Here is a 19,789-nt window from a genome sequence, read left to right as displayed (position 1 = left end):
GTGTTGTGAGGGTATCTGCTTGTGCGTCTGGAAATGTACGTGTGTGCTACGATACCCCTGCTTATGAAAACAATCATGTGCTACAGGTGCCTCATGATCCTTGCGGACCTTTCCTTACGAAAAGGTATTGAGATGTGGCACCTAAACACACACGTTACTCACTTACCTGGATGAAGAAAATGTCGGCATCCGCAGACTTTGATGACGTAATCAAAGAAACACTCCTTCTCACACGCCTCTTTCGAGTAGTAGTCGAACCGCCTCAGGGGGTTGACAAACGTGTCACTGTTCGTGTCCACGCAGGTGGAACCACCAAAAGCCTTGAACGGAGGCTCAAGTCCGATTCTCTGCAATGCCATATTGTAACGTCAGACACACGGGTTGAATGACAATGTTATGGATACATTGCTCCTTTCTACCTTACAAATCCACTGCATCACCATAGATGCTGATGACAGTCCTATGTACGTAAATTAAGGATATGTCAATACGACCTTAGAAAGTTATAAAAAGTTGGGTACCAATTTTAGAGAATGATATTAAATCTTCTGTCTCTACATCTCTCTTACGAGACAATTTACTTTTACATTGCATATGATCAAGGACATGAGCCGTAATTCTTATTTTCTTAGCCAGACAAAGTAACTTATATTTTAGAAACCCTTACATTTAAGACATTTCGTCTGCTGAAAGCCATTAGAGAAATCTTCCAGACAAGAATATCTTTATCGAAATGTTTTGCCCAGAATTTTCAAAGGGCAAAGGGCCAAGCTTACGTGTAAGTGGAACTTTTTATTACGCGTTTGCTTTTCAGCAAAACACGAAGAATACGAACCCTATCGAATGGGACTGAAAGGTATCAAACTTATTTATTGTTTGTGGGGGCGTTTCAGGGCTAGTGACATTATGTTTTATATAACTTAGTTTACTTTAAACATATTTTATTGCTCAAAAGCGGCAATAGGATGGGGCACAAGTGCAACACTTATTGCCGCCTTCTCACTGCATATTGTGCACATTTAGCAACCACATAGTGGATAGAAAAGAGCGCCTAAGAAAAGGAAATATGTCTCTGCTAAACATAGACTTGTATACTTATCAATTGCTTACCAGAATACATGGTCTTTGCATATATTTAAGAGGTTGTCAAACGCTAGAGATTTATCCATGAAAGTTGTAAGAAAACACAAACCAGATAATGTATGATATATCCATGCATTATTTATATATATATTAATAATAAATAATTAATGGGTACATTTGTTTGCTCTTATATAGCAGCGCCGGTGGTTTGAAGATAAAAAAAGCTGTTCTGTTCTGTTCTAGGCAAATATTTGTACAAGTATCACTTGTCCCCAACTTGTATTTTAATGATTCCAATAAAACTGTTTTCTCTAAAAATAAATCCAGTGGCTACGGCACTGCTGAAGGTCCGGCTCTGTTAAAAAATTCAATCAGGCACGCAACGCATCGGGACGTTTACACCCAGGTGTGTGAATGATCGTCCCCACTCGACCGTTAATGTTATTCATTCACAGTCTGTCCCTCAAATGAGAATCAAAATGAGGATGGGGATCAGGATCAAGTTCTAAAACCACCATTTCGGTTTTATACAATTAGGTTTCCGGCACACTGGGCTATCAATTTACATGAAGATTTGAAATGGCATCGAGTGTGTCGTACAAGAGACAAGGATTGTCCAATAGTACTTCGTGGCCAACATTCATTCATAGGAAACATGACAAACATAACACGAGTGTGATTAAACGTCAGCACAAGTCCTGGTCTACTGAACACGCATTACACAGAGAGCAATATCATAGATGTGTCTGTATAGTTTGACATTTATGGTTATTCAATCTGCATATGCACACAGGCGCTAATTGCTTGGAAAACATCAGCACGGAATCTTTTACATTTAAGCCACGCTAATGCCTCGGATATCAGCTCAGTCCCAAGGGACCCAACTTTGGTTGAGGGAGATGTGGAGGCATGTCCACTCAGGGAGAACTCGTTAATCATGGTGGAGGTGTTCAGGTGGGCTTCTCGAAGCCAATTTGCAATTGGCCTCCATGTCGACCTTCAATGGCCACTTATCATCCTCTCTGCGTCTTCTGATAAAGGAAAGTCAAGACATATAATCCTCAACGTGACAATTTTAAGGACGAACTAAAGTTATCTAGAAATGAGCAATTATATTTTGCAAACCCCCAAAGAAATTTAATACGGGAGACATTGCCTGTATTATTCTTGTGATCCCATCTTTTCTTACGTTTAAGAGAGGAAGCGACTGGAATCCGCGACAGTATTAAATAACGATACTCATCTTCAAGTATGCTACTTCCGTAAAAGTGTATTGCCTCGTGAAGCTCCAATGATTCGTCATTGACTGTTTAAGACAAGTCTACTGTTGACAGAACAAAATATGTTTTTATGTCAGAAATGTGGCATCGAAAGCATCTATATTAATTACTTGGTACCATTCTAGCTAGATATAGCAAATGTAGGTAGCATGCCTGTCCAAGACGAAACCGTCGTTTCTGTTAAAGTATAGCAAACAAGCATTAGAAGAAAGATTTATTTGCAATAACTGACACAAGGATCTCTCTCTTAGCCACATCCATTTTACAGTTCAGACTGAATCGCATATTCACATATTTCAATCTACATGTGCCTGTTGACATGAAGTAAATGTCAGTAGGATCAACAATTACTGCAGTAAAAGGCTTATCAGCAGGTTTGGAGCCACACTAATGTCTTATTTTATTCCCGGATCGGATTTCCCTTTTAAAACCGCCAAACCATCACATAGAGGCTAGTCCCCATGGCTTGCTGTCTACGTCCACTTAAGGTCGTAGCATCCTGTGTGAAATCGATATACTGTCTATTCGTAATTCTCAATTTCAGAAAGCTTTGAATTCGTTTGACTACTTTATAGATTGCAGCCTATGCCGGCATACTTCGCAGTCAAGTCAATTCACTTACTGTACATGGATACATCTGTCCAATGGGAGTGCAAGCATGCATAAATATTGTACCTTGTTTAACGGTCTGTGTACATGTCAGAGCAGCTGTAGTGCCTAACTATACCTTCAAGTTCTGCTGGGACGAATGCCATGTCATTGCAATATCCTTTGAAAGATGTAAGAAGTAAGTTCGGTAAACAAAATCAACCAATAACATTATTGCGATCAGTTTACTTTGATATTTGATGCAAGTCCTATTCGGTTCAACCGCCCCCGTAGTCTAGTGGTACAGCGAGCGCCCGGGGAGCGGAAGGTCGGGGGTTCAATACTAAAATACGTAAAAAGGATGGTACTTGGTGTTACCCTTCCTGGCGTTCTACATTAAGGGGCTAAAATAAGTTGGCTCGCACTGTAAATTTGCATCAGTTCGGACTAGTACAAGCGGCCACACACTAATATATGTAAGTGCAATAATATTGGACGTGACGTTAAACCCCATTTCACATCACCTCACCTAGTCAGTTCATAATCTTGACCAGCGTATTTGAAATTAAAATGCTGGATGTCCATATACAGGCATGCTTAAGCAATGTTGGTTAATGTTATTTTCCAAACACTTTGGGGATGGTTGTATTTTGGTACCCATGATGAAGCATAACCTACTGTTGCCACTCACTTCTGCAACACGCCAGAACTGTGAAGAGACTATTTCAAATTTACATATGACAAAATAAGTATTTTTTGCATTTTTTAGTATGTTTGGGATGATTTATGCAATGGTCGGGTTAATTTACAAAACAAGTTCAAATAGTTCGTAAGGTAAAATTAATAATATTGTAAAAATCACTACCTTTTAGGAATCGGCGCATCAAACGTTCCCGGTGTATGAAGCTATGAACACATGTAAGAGGACTACGAGTAAGTGAGTTGTGCTTAAGACCGCTTTGATCAGTATTCCGTTTATATCACAGGGTGTCAGCTTCATGTGGGAGGAAATCCCGAAGTGATGCAGGTCTGAGATTTTTACCACTTTGGTGAAATCCACGAGCAGAGATTTTGTGCTGACAAACCGAGAAACGTAATCGGGTCGAACCTGGATTTGAAACCACTAGTGTAGGTTTCTGGCGTACCAAAGGGACGTAACTCTGGATAACGATTTCCGGCGCCTTTGACGAGCGGGTCACCCATGCAGGAGCATGTCATACCAACAATATCACAAACCCGATTTTCCCAAAAGATTGAAATCCTATTGTAGTGATCTCGGAAGATAAAACTAATAATTTAATCACAATATTGATTTTCAAAATCGCAACACGTAGAATGAAAGACTCGACTGAACAAACCAACATTGGCGTTCAAAAAAGCAATTACATTTAAACACGAAATTACGCGAAGAGCACAATGGTGGTTAGAACGTTGTGAAGCCGCTGATTCACAAGGGACAATTTCTTGAACCCATAATGGATGTCCAAGGTTGTCATGTCTCCGACGTGTCATAATGGTAAAGCTTTAAAACGATGAATGTATGATCTTCATCATTATCGGAGGGTTGAACAAAATACATCTTTTGTCTCGTCCCACACAGGTTTAAGAAAGAAATCAACCTTTAAAAAATAGTTTTATCGAAAAGAACAAAATGTGTCCAGTTTTTACAGTTTATGATTTATGCAACAAAAATGTTAATCAAACAGCTTAACCAAATGCCCACTGTAGATCCAGATATATACAATAACTGTTATACATAAATACTGGTTAGGTGGATGGTATGATTGTGTTAACGTAAGAAGTTCTTTCCGGAATGTCGTCAAAAAGTCACCAGGTTTGCAAACGGTCCCTGCTGTCTCCCACATTCATCATTTTCACAGACAGGCTGTCGGGACCGTCAGAAGCAGTTGTGCAGACTTGTGTCCATGTACCTTCCCTTGTGGGTTCAGCAAAGTGATAATAATCACCTTCGAGTGTTTGCTTTTCTGAACATACCGTGGTATAAATGTACTGTACCAAGTGACTGAATTCCATTGTTCTGACAAATATCTGTTACAGATTTCATCATATTATATTGTTTGTCAGATGCTCATAAAACAAAACCAAGAAAATATATGAAGCCTCGACTACAAAGCTGACGTCGAGTGCAAGTCAGGATAGTGCAAACAAAAGTGAAGCTACATTCATGATGCAGCTATGTTCACTGTTTCACGTTGCTGAGACTTGTGGTTTATAAGAAAGTGATGTTTTTGTCGCGGCTATCAAACCGTGGTGTGCTGAGTGACTGGAAGGTATATGTCACATTTCAGCTTCAGTTGTTAAGCAGATTCACCTAGACCGTGTCATAAACAGAAACAGCAGAGTACGTATATCAGCAATATAAGGCGTTAGCACGTGGTGCTGGCGTCATGCGAGGGCGAGAAACCATTGGCGTCATTATAAAGCAAATTACTCAGTTGATCAGCTGTCTGTGAGGTGAAGAGCTGACGTTGACTTAATGTGATTGGTGTTCCCGAAGCTGTGATCTTTAAAGCCCCAATCACCTTATTGCAGATGTACTGCAAATATGGACATGTTAAGTCGAAAATAGTTTTTTTTATTTTCCCATTGAGGATAATGTTGTTGATGATATATCACAAATAATACTCGAAACAATCTCTCAATATATTTAATGAAATATTACACAATCCCTTTAGAACAACATAAATATGCACTTAGTGTTTTTTAAATATATTGGCATGAAGGCGGTTTGCTGGCAGGGCCTGTGGAGGAAGGGTCCCTTGATGCCGATTGCTCACGAAGTCAGGTGTAAAAAACACAAGTGCTGCCAGTCAGCCCTGGTATCTTAAACTGGTTTCATCTACACAGCGTCTACATCTAATGTATTCAGTAAAGTGTCGAGAATTCGAAACTAGGGAGATGCCATGGTAACTGACGGATTAGTTAATTTATTGTCCCAAGGAACACACATATATAGTTGTATGGTTTCATCAAACTGTGTGAAGCGACCATGCTTGAGCGTTAAGCCAACGACTCGCCTGTTTCGTAGACTTCGATATATTTCAGACAAAGATCAGCTCATGGCGCCGGAAAGGTTACCATGAAACAATAATAATTCGGTATGTCTATTGATGTTTCTTATCCTAGCAGTTTGATAAGATATATTAAATCTGAATGTTTCCATGGATATATGAAATAATTCACCCGACAATGCAATCACCTATATACTTTGTTGATAAATGGAGATTATGTGTCACAAAAAGCCGACATAAAAACATGTAACTACCAATGCGTAGAAAATATTATTGTAATGTGTTTGATTCTTTGCGTGTAGTCGTCTTAATAAGCAATTCGTCACGCAAGTTTAGTATGGGAATGGTAACCCTTTACTTCAGAGCAATTCCACCATGGCAAATAGTCAGTAACACAAATAATATTTATATTCAAAACTCCATCGTCTTTAATCATAATATTGATATGTTTTGTTAGCTTAAATTACTGATCGGGTAACTGATTCAAAACGAAAGAGACATCACTGTCACTAGTTTCGGATGTCCATGAAAGCGTCGCGTGGGAAATGCCGTTTTGACGTTCATAGATTGCTTAGGGTATATTGTGAACTGAAACAATCATCGATGATCCATTCGAATCGACAATCTACTAAAGAGGTCGACATTGTAGAACGAATATAAAACTGCAATTATTTGAACGATGAACTCTGCTACCATATACATATCGGGATATACATGCCAGCTTTATTTAGTATAGTGTGGCTGCATATACATGTGTTCGGCAACATGTTTAACGCCAATCACGTTAATGCCAATGCGCTATTTAAGCCGTGATCGCCTCAACTATGATCATTTGGTCAACGTTAACTAATTTCAGTTTAATTACAAAGAAGACCATATTAAGATTCCCACTGCCACAGAACACACAGGTATACTACCATCACGTACATGTCAAACCCGAATATACGACATGCAGTTCCAGTGTCGCTATGGATACACAATATGACCCCCTTTTAAAGAAATCACAAAAAATCCTCCCAGATATGCCTCTGATTTCCCAAGTGGTTCCCATAAAATATTTTCTTCTTTTTGCTAAAATTTTATCATAGTTTAATCGTAAGTCTTCAACCACCGATGTAGAAACGGCATTAAGGATACCTTTGTTTCTAGCGTTTCATGTTTTTTAGGCAAATGACAAGAGTGAGTGAGTTAGGTTTAACGCCGCTTTTAACAGTATTCCAGTTATATCACGGCGTGTCAGCTTAATGTGGGAGGAAAGCCCGAAGTGATGCAGGTCTCAGACGTTTACCACTTCGGCGAAACCCACGAGCACGGGTATGCTGACAAACCTAGAAACATAATCGGGGCGAACCGGGATTCGAACCCACAATCATAGGTTTCTGGCGTGCCCAAGGGACGCAACTCTGCAAGGCGAATCGCGGCGCCTTAGACTACTGGGCCACAAGACATAAAGATAATCAACTACGTGCATGATGTCTTGCTCAAGGAACACTTTTCAGTCCGAACTTACGACAGTTTTGGTGATTTCGACTTCTGACGAGCAGTTGGCACCGACGACAAATCCCCGGGACTGGGGCAGAGGATCCTCATCATGGTCGTGGAGAACAACCTGAAAACAATGGACGATGTCATGAGCATATTAGACATTGTTCGGTAATAATGTTTGGTTTAATTCTACTTTGAACAGTATTACAATATTTGTGAAGCCCACAATCCTGAGTATGATATCCAAAACCCTAGAAACATAACCAGAGCGTAACAACACAATCTCGGGACGCAATATCAAAATCACAGGATTCCGGTAGTCCTAAGGGAAGTAACTCTGCACTATCACAACCTTATTAATAATGATCATCAATCAAACAAACACATGCATATAAACAGATGCAAAGAGGGAACCGAATAATTTCGATATGAACAGCCACACAGAACATACTTCAGAACATCGTTAAATGGAACTCCCCTGCCTTGTTCTTTAACACGTGTACCTGACAGCAGTAGTTCCGTCATATGGGTAGCGGAACGGTGGGGTAGCCTAGTTGTTAAAGCGTTCGCTCGTGACGTAGAAGAGCCGGATTCGATTCCCCACCTGAGTACAATGTGTGAAGCCCATTTCCGATGTCCTCCGCCTTAATATTGCTAGAATTGTGCTAAAAGCGGCGTAAAACTACACTAACTCACTAAACCATAAGATTCGGGGTAGAATAGGTCTTCAGCAACCCATGCTTGCCGTAAAAGGTGACTATGGTTGTCGTAAGTGGCGACTAACAGGCGAGATCGGGTATTCAGGCCAGGTGAATTGGTTAATCATGTCATTGTATCTCCGCCGTGATATTGCTGGAATATTGGTAAAATCGGCATAAAATTATACTCACTCACTCATAAGGGTACGCGTTATATACCAACACGCCATCTGTCTCGATCTGTGTTTTATTCGACCTCTTGTGCTGACACTGACCACTTAATCTATATAATACTCGACATATTCCGGTGACACTATCCACACTATCTATATATCACTCGACATAATCCAGTGACACTGGACACACTATCTATATATTACTCGACATAATCCAGTGACTCTGTCCAGTTGATCTAGATATTACTCGATATATTCCTCTGACCCTGTCACGTTGATCTATATATTACTCGACATATTCCTCTGACCCTGTCACGTTGATCTATATATTACTCTCCATATTCCTCTGACTCTGTCACGTTGATCTATATATTACTCACCGTATTCCTCTGACCCTGTCCAGTTGATCTATATATTACTCGACATATGCATCTGACCCTGTCCAGTTGATCTATATATTACTCGACATATTCCTCTGACCCTGTCCAGTTGATCTATATATTACTCGACATATTCCTCTGACCCTGTCCAGTTGATCTATATATTACTCACCGTATTCCTCTGACCCTGTCCAGTTGATCTATATATTACTCGACATATTCCTCTGACCCTGTCCAGTTGATCTATATATTACTCACCGTATTCCTCTGACCCTGTCCAGTTGATCTATATATTACTCGACATATTCCTCTGACCCTGTCCAGTTGATCTATATATTACTCACCGCATTCCTCTGACCCTGTCCAGTTGATCTTAGACTGTATATTACTCACCATATTCATCTGACCCTGTCCAGTTGATTTATCTATGAATCAACATATGTCACTGACCGTGATCCACATATCATCCCGGCTTAACGGGGTTTACGCTGTACAAGTTATATATGAATACCAGACATACGAGATTACAAACGTTCAAAACGCGTAATATGAATTCTTCCTCAAAAGACAATTCGGCAGTATCATGTGTTTTCATTAATTTCAAGTCTCCGGTCATCCCCACGGTACACGCGTAGCTACTGTAAGAATCAACTGTTATTTATGACAGTGTTACCTTATCAACTTCAGTCAGAGATATAAGGGTATTGTGCATCCATATTTATAGAAAGGAAATAAGAAAATAATAAGGAATTGTTACAGATACCCTGCGTAAACACATGGCGATACATCATTTCCAGGGTCTTCTTTATCTCTGTCATCTGGTTATGAAACGTAACCACATATATGTAGATAAAGAGAAACCGGTCCATCTAGCGTTACATTCGGTGTATGGAATATCTCAACATGACAGGGTAAGATGGACCTATTGCTTTTCACAGGAATTATCCAGCATCATAAATCACTGGCTGCCACTAACGAACACATCACTTGAAGGGCATACCAGGGGATACAGCGAACGTCGCCATTATAAAGTAGACGTGTTTACAAATTGTCTCATTATTCATGTGAATTAAATTGGAAATGATATTCTGACCAGACGGGACTGAAGACATGAGACATCATTTGTTGTTGTCTACTGTAATTGTAACTGTTCTAGGGGTAACAGGAGAAAAGTTATTTAAAGATCTGCATTCATATTAAACCCCCGAAATAATAACCACATAATCCACAACCCCAACGTGATTGATTCAGATAGGCATTGGCGCTGATAGCAAGACCAATCGTCTAATTACCCATGAGGCTACCAGCTGGGTGTATATTCGATATTTCTATCCCATTGCAATGTTGTGTGAGTTTATATGCACGTTGTTGCCGAAGAGAAATCACTGTGATTGCATTCCTCTGCTTATAGTCGTTGTAAATATTATTACATGTTCCCCTGACCGAAGGAATGTGTACATTTGAAATATTCCCAGTTACATATATTAAGATCGTGTTATGGCTCACACTGTTATAAAGTAAAAGTACAAGTCAGCACATTACAAAGGAACCTTCCAAAGTCACGTGTGGTTTTCACTTTGATTCGAATCTTTCTATATGTAACACTGGTTTCCCTGTTCGTGAAATAATTAATTATGTTTAGGACGGACCACAGTCTAAGTGCATGGTTATTAAATGGACATGTGTAAAGAATATCAATTACTCGTATTATAGTTCATATTTGTCCGTTATTCTTATTAAATGTAGCGAACATGCTATGCAGAAATACCAATGCACAAAATTCATAATTTACAACGTAAACATGTACACACCTATTGCTTATGACATTCTTGTATGACGCAGATTAAAAACTGCATCCATTATGAACCTGTGAGGCAGCAGAGGGGTTAACCACCTTGACACAAAATGCGCCATGAACAAATATATTAATCATCCTTTTTCAATCAATTTTTAATTATTTTTCTGTAATAAACCCCCTTGATGAACAATAGATAACGCTGATAGACATAGTGTGCACGTCATCAAATACGGCACCGGCAATCGATGCCTCCCATTTTCACAGCTGAAACTAGTGTAGTGTAGTAAACAGATGGTATCACCGTTGCATTGATTGACGTGTTGAAATATTATTATCGATAGATGCATGCAAGCTAGCTACCAGAGGTACGTATATGATCTCCAGAAATCTGCAAATATGCCCACCTTCGTTATTTCCATGTATTAAAAATACACATATAACTGAACATATTTGCAAGTAGGGATTATAAAACTCTATACGCGATACAGGAACCATTCTGATGCGCCCTGCACACGATGTGCTATCGGGCGCTTTTGCCCATTGACAACAATGACACCAATCACTGACGCGATGAACGGTCACTCTGCCTGTATTTGCTCATATCGACCCGTGTTGCTTAAAAACAACATCAATTTATGACACAACATTAAGACCTGAATATCTGTGTGTGTATTGACAGGTAAACTGATTACTTGGTTTCCCGAAGCTCAATGACACGGCGTGCCGTCAACATAGGGGAATAATTGAATTAGTTGTTCTAAAGTTAGTTCCAGCCAGGACACCGGCTTTATGTATGGGCTCTCGCTGTGTCCTCCTTGTACATCCCACACTGTTCAGTCAATCCGTCAACTGCGAAGGTTGTACAAACGTTCCATGATGTTGGGCCAAACAGGATCGGGGCTGTACACACAGTGGCAGAGCTTTCCTGGTTTGGCCTAACTTAAACTGATTTACCGGCACGTATAGCCTGATGCACACTTGTTATCTAATGCTGTAAAATCTACTATTGAGACAGACGTGTTTGATCTTTGAACTATTGATCTCTTAATGCAGAACTTACTAGTACCTCAGCTAATCAAGCTGTTCGTGGAAAGGAGGCTCTTAATCAACACTTAAGTGTTGCCTGGCACTGTCTTCGACACTTTCGTCTGGTTATTTACGTGGACTGCACATTTATATAAACATGAGTCTGTCTCTGACATTTTGGTTTAATATTGATCATCAAGTTATCCGACGTTTGGGAAAAGTTGAGTAGTGTTTTCCAACCTTATGATTGACAGCAATCTATCAGGACAGTTAAGTTCCATCATCTCACACAGCATATGGACTGAATAATGTCGAGTTATCAGTGTGTCACCAACATGTTTGCAGTTACGATATGAATCTGTTGCGATTTCAATGTAGAGCTAAATAGCCTGCAGATTTAATAGAGACTGAGTTGTCCTCAAGCAGTTGAGTTAGGTTTCAAAGTTAATTCGTAAAACTGTTAATGGACAATGGATACTGATAATTGTACTGGCATCTGTATCTAAACGACGCATCGAATTTAAAAAGAAATTAAATCAATGTCAACTCATCTTCATTCATTCTATAATAACGGTAAAGAAATGTTACCGTTCTGTCGAACCGATAACTAAAATAAAAGCGGCAAGGCTAATGCATGTCGTAATTTCATATCCATTAAGCGAAAGGAAAAATCAGTACACGATTAAATTGGAGGCGATGATGTAATCACCTGGAGCTGCGTTTCTTTGATGTAGCAAAGGCTTCGTGAAAATGTTCAATAACGTGTAACGAAACTTACCTTGAATCCTTCAAACTGGTATAGACGATATGGTATATCACTCCTGACTGTTGTAACAAGAGCACTCAGGCCACGCAAGGAGTTGCTCACCGCGTTCATTTTGTGTCCGTTACTTCGACGAGTAAGGTTCCGAGTATTTATTGTGAAACACAGACCCATTTCTGTAATCCTTGTGGTCAAGGCATCCCCACAGTCTTCCCAATAGTAATCCCCCCATGCACACTTTAATCCCGATTCAACCACCATTTTTTCCACGTCTCCTAATAATGCATCCACAATGTCATCTGCAGTTTTATTCGATGGTGGCATTCCTTCATTTTGCAGTATCTTGTCCAGCAATATCTTCCCAACAAGATGAAATATTCCGGATATTTCAGTTAGGTAAGGCATTGCCATTTGTGTGTGTTTATCCATTTTATCCATAAACTCTTTGTTAAAGACGTTTAGATCACAAATGGTGACGGCAGGGAAGTCCTCCTCGTCGACGTATCTGACGTTGACGCTAGTGACGGTAGGATAACGGTAGAAATCGGACATCTGGCAGTAGATGACGGTCACAAGCAAAATAGCCATCACCATGACAACGATACACCAGAAAATGCTGCAAGTAGAGGATTAAAATCATTGAAATACATCCTTCAATTTTCAAAATTTCAGAACATAAAATGACAAAATAAAACATCCACGCCAGAGAATAACCGGACTCGAATTATCTGCCCAACCAGATTCCATTGTGCGCACAAAAGGGAAAAAAAGCGAGGAGAATTAATTGAATGGATCTCTGAAAACTAATGATGACACAGGTGCTCCTACTGGAAACTCTGTATTGTTAGACAAAACTACAAGTCTGACCAAGATAATAATGAGATTAAATCTATATCTCAAAATGAAAAAGAAAACATGATTAAAGTGCCAAGATCAAATCAAGAATCACAATATTTAATTAAGTGACAAGTACAAGTTGTAAATGTCAGTCGGCTACGTGAAACTCATATCCACGGAGTTCAAGCCTTCACTATAAGTCTAATTAACAAATGGCCACACATGATTTATTCAATGATGATGTAAAGGAAACCATTTTATCGTTTTGACTCAGAAAGTAATTACCCCTGCATCCCTCCCTCGCTTTTTATAAATGTTCATGGCTCCATCCAATGATTACTGAAACAGTTCAGCATGTTCTATTGCGTTCAACCAAAGCAGGGATGGATGGTGTTGGTTTCCTACAGGTTAAAGCGTTCGCTCGTCACGCCGAAGTCCCGGGTTCGGCTCCCCATATGAGTACAATGTATGAAGCCCATTTCTGGTGTCCTCCAGCCGTCAGTCACATTGCTGGCATATTGCTAAAATCGGGTCAATAAACTCACAGTACAGTGGCAAAAATAAAGGGTAATTTAACTCACAATCATGTGGCAAAGGGATAGCGGCATTTAACTCACAATTTTATGGCAAATAGAAAAGGTAACTTAATCCACAATTCTGTGCTCATTGAAGTCACAATTCTGTGTGTTAACATATATATATATATATATATATATATATATATATATATATATATATATATATATATTTATTTGACTCAAATTTCTGTGGGCTATATACGCAAACTCTGTGGGAAAAAGCCGGGGCCCACACCTTATCCATCGCAGACCCGCACAATAACCATTAGAAGATCTTGGATAGGAACTTCCATTGCCTGGAGCACCATCATATCATGTATCGGCAACACTGAGGACTTTAGTCTCACAATAATCAAATTTCAATCAATTACCTACACTAGTGTTCTCAATGTTAATACTCAGAGGACGACAGCTTCTCAAATTGATTTTTGTTTAATGTTGTGCTTGATGAAAAGTTTGTGGTTTCCACAAATCGATTTTTTCGCACAATATTCAACTTCCATCAGTCTGTGGGGATGTTTCCTAAGAGAAACAAAGTATCTTGCATGGCGTAATAAAAAAGACAGAAATAAGAAACTTCGGTGTCTTAAAGTCGGCGAGTCAGCAACTCAGGGAATAAAACTTTGACCGTAGCCCAGTAGTGTTCGATTAAGAAGATAGATCCCCAGTAAGCCGTGCCTGTATTAAGAGGCGAGTAATGGATCGAGTTCGCAGCCTCGGTGACTTAATTGAATGTATGAATGTATTGCGTTAAACATCAGGAAAAAACGAACAAATAAACAAAACACAAAGGTGTCCCACTAAAGCCTCATTAAAGCGAACATTTTCCTCCCACAGTCGTCCTTATTCACAAATTTCCAGCATCTACTCGGAATAATATTGAACAATGGTGTCCTGAGTGACGGTTTATACACAGCACTGGATGCTCATATGACGCTCTATGCGTGTGCGTTATGGTCAGTGTTAACAAGGCCGTGCTATGTGTTAAGAACATACGGACACTGGGTAACAACGCACAAAAAATAGACCCAAAACGGGTTAGGCAGGGCGGAGTGTGAAGTTACAGACAAATTAATGATGTGTAGCAAGTGAGTTAACGGTACACTTCGCAACATGTCAGCCATATAGAAACGATAACCATACACACCCCTATTCCTGAACCATGACATTGTCCCCCTAAGAGGGTATGTCAGTCCCACATCATTCAATGTATTGTTATGCATACCAGAATTTTAGAACGTAGTATTTTTGTCATTTTAATCTAAGGCTTAACTGGTAAACTATCGCCAGTGACTGAAGGGATGATATAAATCCAGCCAGGGCCCGTGCAGGAAGCAAAGGCACTGTAAGTCCCCATGGTCCCTGGTATGGTGATCTCCCTTTAGTTACTGACGATCTCTAGCCCATTTTTATATTGTGTTGTTAATTCTTTCTGCTTTTATATGTTCCTCAACTAGTTTTAATACACTCTGTGATATTCTAGTTATTGTACTGTCCTTTGCTGACAGTTTTTTTATAAAGTATATATACTTATATGTTATTAATGTATTAATTCTCGTCACGATATGGCTGAAATATTGCCGATGTGACGTTAAATATTAACTCACTCACTCACTCACTGAACCATGACAAATGGCAAAAATCAAGGCATGGGATGACTGACCACAGGGCTGGACGACACCAATGTCATCGGATATGTTTGACAACAAATAAAGAAGATATTAGTGAGTTGTGATTAAAATTTACTGACACAAACATCATGGTAACACAGGTACTGTTTCTATTTTGGATAATACCTAAAAAAAAGGCTGCAGGATTTAGAAAACGAGTTACGTTTGATGTTTCATGTGAAAATGTTCGTTAAGGTCTCTACTTGACATGACACGTGAAACAGATCAGTTGCGGGTATAACCGCCACGTGCCCGGGTGACGCATTCCACCCTTCGTCTCATGCCGCCAGTCAGACAATGGTGGGTTGGGTGGTTGGTTTGTTGTTTAACGCCGCACTCAGGAATGTTCCAGCTATATGACGGCGGCCTGTAAATAATCGAGTCTGGACGAGACAATCCAGTGATTAATATCATGAGCATCGATCCACGCAATTGCGATTGATGACATGCATCAACCAAGTCAGAGAGCCTGACCACCCGATCCCGTTAGTCGCCTTTTACGACAAGCATAGCCGCCTTTTACTGCAAGCATGGGTCGCTGAAGGTCTATTCTACCCCGGATTTTCACAGGTCAGTCAGACAATGGATCTGTTGATGGGTCAACAACAACCACTCCTGATGCAATGCTGCTTCCAATTGGCGTACATCTAGTACAGGAGGATCTCGTGCCCTGTATGCGCCGCCCCAAAATATCCCCAAACATGTTCAAGGGGGTTCAAATCTGGGCTCAATGCTGGCCATGGTAGAGTCGTTATTGCATTGGCACTCGTGTAATCAACGACTGCATGCGAACGTTGATGCCTGGCATTGTCAAAAATGAGGAACGACGACTGGTCTCAAAACGTCCCGGATGTACTGAGCCCCGGTTAAGTTGCCCCTTATGGTGACCACATCCAACATGCAATCATGAGAGATACACCCACCCCCCGGTCTGAGCATGTTTCTCGACTAAACGGCTTACGACAGTGTGATGATCTCCCAAATTCCGACCAATGGCATTGCAAGACATTCCTGCGTTATGCATGCCGATAATTTGCCATCGTGTGGCGTCTGATAATCGCCTTCGTGCCATGGTCACACAATGTCATGGAATAACTATTTAAAACCGAGCTTAAGAAAGGATTTGTAACGTTTGCATATACTGCTTCAAGAGATTCTTGGTAGCACGCTGCACGGGCATACCATGCATGGCACGTGAGCTTTCGTTACGCATGACTGATTACACATGTAGAGAAAACATAATTCTTCCCGTAATTATATTTTTCATGACTGTTACAAATATTGGGACCAAACAATAATGAGATATATTAGGGTGTGCTTAACGTTTTTCTTTGTGTATATTTGCAGTTCCGGCCGATAGACATGTGCTAAATTACATGGGATATCATGGCGTATATCTAACCTACATCTTCCAATTATATTCACTGCGGAAAATGCGGACAGTAGAAGCTGTTCATCGACTGTCGCTAGAACCAGTAATGTTGCCTGATCCGAGGATTATTACAAACGACTAGATGTACGTTAGCATTTTACGTTAAAGTGTCAACGTTTTTTCTAAGATAGGCATAAAACGTCTTTGTTATTTACGATCTAACTGTTCAATTCAATGATATATAGGGAACGACTCACCGTATGCAGTTTGGCATACAGATGATTACAGTGTTTGACTTGTAGACCTGTTTTACCTCATATGCATAAAGCAGTTATCTGGAATGTAAAAGTAATAATATACTGTGTTGGTGATCTTTTGTGTTTCGCAAATCGAAAAACGCATTTACGTATTTCCGTTTGTGAGCAATATGCCACAAGTCGTAAAATGGATAATACCTTCACTTTTGTTGGATATATTCCGCCGTAAGTTTGAAGATTTTAGTTATAGTCTTATAGTATTATTTTCTGTGACCCCGCTTTATATCATCAGTCGCAAGAACACTCTCATACACGGAGATGGTTCACGTGTTTACAAATGGATACCAGCAAGCATCCTTATGACTTGGGATAGGATCTAACAGTAATAACAGTGCCATCACATTACACGCGTGTTGACCTTTTGCCGATAGTTAACACATATAAATTCATTTCATGCGTGCAGCTTCTCATGAAGCTCACTCGGGCTTAATAAGTATCTGTTGAAGGTGACCATTGTCTACACATACCACATGCATGAAAACGATAAAAGCGATGACTATTACAACATGCCCATCATTTCTTATACTATTTATTTTAGTTACACTAGGCATTGAGACATATTTAATGCGATAATAACGATGCATATCTCAACTCTCCCATCGTTTCGTATTCGTTACGACGAGCACTAGTCATCCACGGTGGAGCGAAAAAGCACTTGTAGCTGATCCTGGGTCGACAAATTACAACGTAAACGTGTTATAATTGTTTCTCATTTTGTTTTTACGGTTTTTCATGTGCAGCCATTTTGCAAATTATGTCCCATATGTTTCAATGCATTGGAAATAGGCTATTCTTTAATAATCCGAAGCATATGTCATCTCATATCATGAGTGTGCACTGATGTATATTTCCTCTCCTTCCTCATTTACTTCGGTAATTGTCATACAACCGGAATTTTCTATATTATTGTTAAGGATACCTTTTAAATTAATTATATAGCAATAATAAAACAACAATCTATACGAGTATTCCACCGTAACGAATGTGTGAAAATAAGTGATATACCGTTGAGTTACGGTAATATATATTGTTGTGTAATACAGAGTTATAACAATAACAGTCAATTCATTTGCATAGCGTATCATTCACTGTGCATAAGTGTTCTGTGCGCTGCAAATGAAACTTAGGAGTCAGTGAGAGTATTTTTGAACAGGTGGGTCTTGATGTTTTTCTTTCAGCAGGAGAGTGATGAGGAAGTCTTTTTGGAGAGAGGGAGTTTATTCCACTTGGAGCTTGCTGTGTAGGCGAAGCATCTCATGCCGAATGATGATGTCTGCAGTGTTAGAAGGAGCTGATTTTGGGACCGCAGAGAGCGCACATTCTTGAGTTGAGAAGTACATGTACGGCACGTGTACGGCGCCCCTCACAAAGGGGCGGGTGGACACAATGTCAGGAAGCCCATTAATGCATGGCGTCTCTCGCCGCGGTTTTAAACCATCCCTCATCTCTCATATGTTGGCTGAGCTGAATATTATGACCGCTTATACAGTCGAACCCCTTTATTTCGAACCCAGCCAGTGTTGTAGATCAAGTAACAGACTTATATCAATACGACTGCATGCACAAGAAATTCTGGACACAAAACGTATAAGTGAAGACAAATTGTGCTATATTTCGCCGGCCATAACAATTGTTCACAGGAATAAGTCAAAACAGAGAATTGCATCGGACATGAGTTCTGTCACTAGTGCGGCAAGTTTGAAATTAGGTGAATTAGGTGAGCACTATTGATGCCCATGGGAATGCCCTTTTCTTGCCCACATATTGTTTTCTCAGTAAACTTCAGATGGCATTTGCTTTGATTTTTGACAAACTGTATCCATGGTCAGCACGGTTTCTCACGAAAACCCCATGGATTAAGGAAAGTCGTTTTCCCGTAAGATTGTCATGTGGGCTAGTGGTGTACAAATTTGAAAAAAAATCATTATTTTCGCAGAACTGAAATTTGTTCTTTTCTGAAATTGTAAAAAGTCAAAGATATCCTTTGAGTTTTTGAGAATCTGAACTGCATTAATTCCACTTTTCTAAAATACTTTCAGTGAATATATGGAAAGTCCTATTATGGAGTATGGTTAATCTTTCAAACAGGAATGTGGTGGTACATTTGCTGGACCCAACAATATATCTCTCTTTGTACGGATTGTTATGAGGTTTTGGAATCCTGTACAATAGAATAGTGAACATGTCTTCATATTTTAGAGTCAAGCCTGAAGTTGAGAGTACTGATGCTTGGTTAAGGCAGACTACTCCCTCAGTTAACTTACTGGCCTCACATACAAAGTTGTCTTTGTTAACATACAAAGTTGTCTTTGTTAACATATATAGTTGTCTTTGTTAACATACAAAGTTGTCTTTGTTAACATATATAGATGTCTTTGTTAACATAAACCGTTGTCTTTGTTAACATATAAAGTTGTTTTTGTCACTTCTTGTGAATGTATATTAACCAGTTATGATGTTCGATGCGGTATAATGTTTCGCACCTTATGCCATGACATATACTGTCTCGACTAGATTCAATAATAATGTCGGTTTTGTTTTGCACCAACAATGATATTATTTCACCTAATATAATACAAATACAGTCATGCTGTCAGGTGATTCACTTCCATTATGAATATTATGTAGATGAACCGAAATCAGATTTCACTTTTAATATATTTTCCCATACTTGATAAACTGGACCGAACATGAAATGATAGTTGC

The 19,789-nt window shown here is 39.6% G+C and overlaps 1 protein-coding gene across 2 annotated transcripts in view; it reads right to left on the bottom strand.

Moving 5' to 3' along the window:
• The window catches only part of LOC139465940 (acid-sensing ion channel 5-like), a 97,901-nt gene that overhangs the window by 8,787 nt on the left and 69,325 nt on the right, over positions 1-19,789 (bottom strand). For both annotated transcript variants that reach the window (XM_071247946.1, XM_071247945.1), the window contains exons 3-5: positions 12,325-12,925; positions 7,494-7,592; positions 167-347 (exon numbers count right to left, since the gene is read on the bottom strand). In XM_071247946.1, the coding sequence (XP_071104047.1) occupies positions 167-347; positions 7,494-7,592; positions 12,325-12,925 (881 nt within the window). The remainder of the gene's footprint in view (positions 1-166; positions 348-7,493; positions 7,593-12,324; positions 12,926-19,789) is intronic.

This window comes from Haliotis cracherodii, unplaced genomic scaffold (assembly GCF_022045235.1).
Source record: "Haliotis cracherodii isolate W230 unplaced genomic scaffold, xgHalCrac1.p SCAF_18, whole genome shotgun sequence".
Taxonomy (NCBI): domain Eukaryota; kingdom Metazoa; phylum Mollusca; class Gastropoda; order Lepetellida; family Haliotidae; genus Haliotis; species Haliotis cracherodii.
The sequence above is the reverse complement of the archived record's forward strand: the minus strand, read 5'-3'. Positions and strand labels throughout refer to the sequence as shown.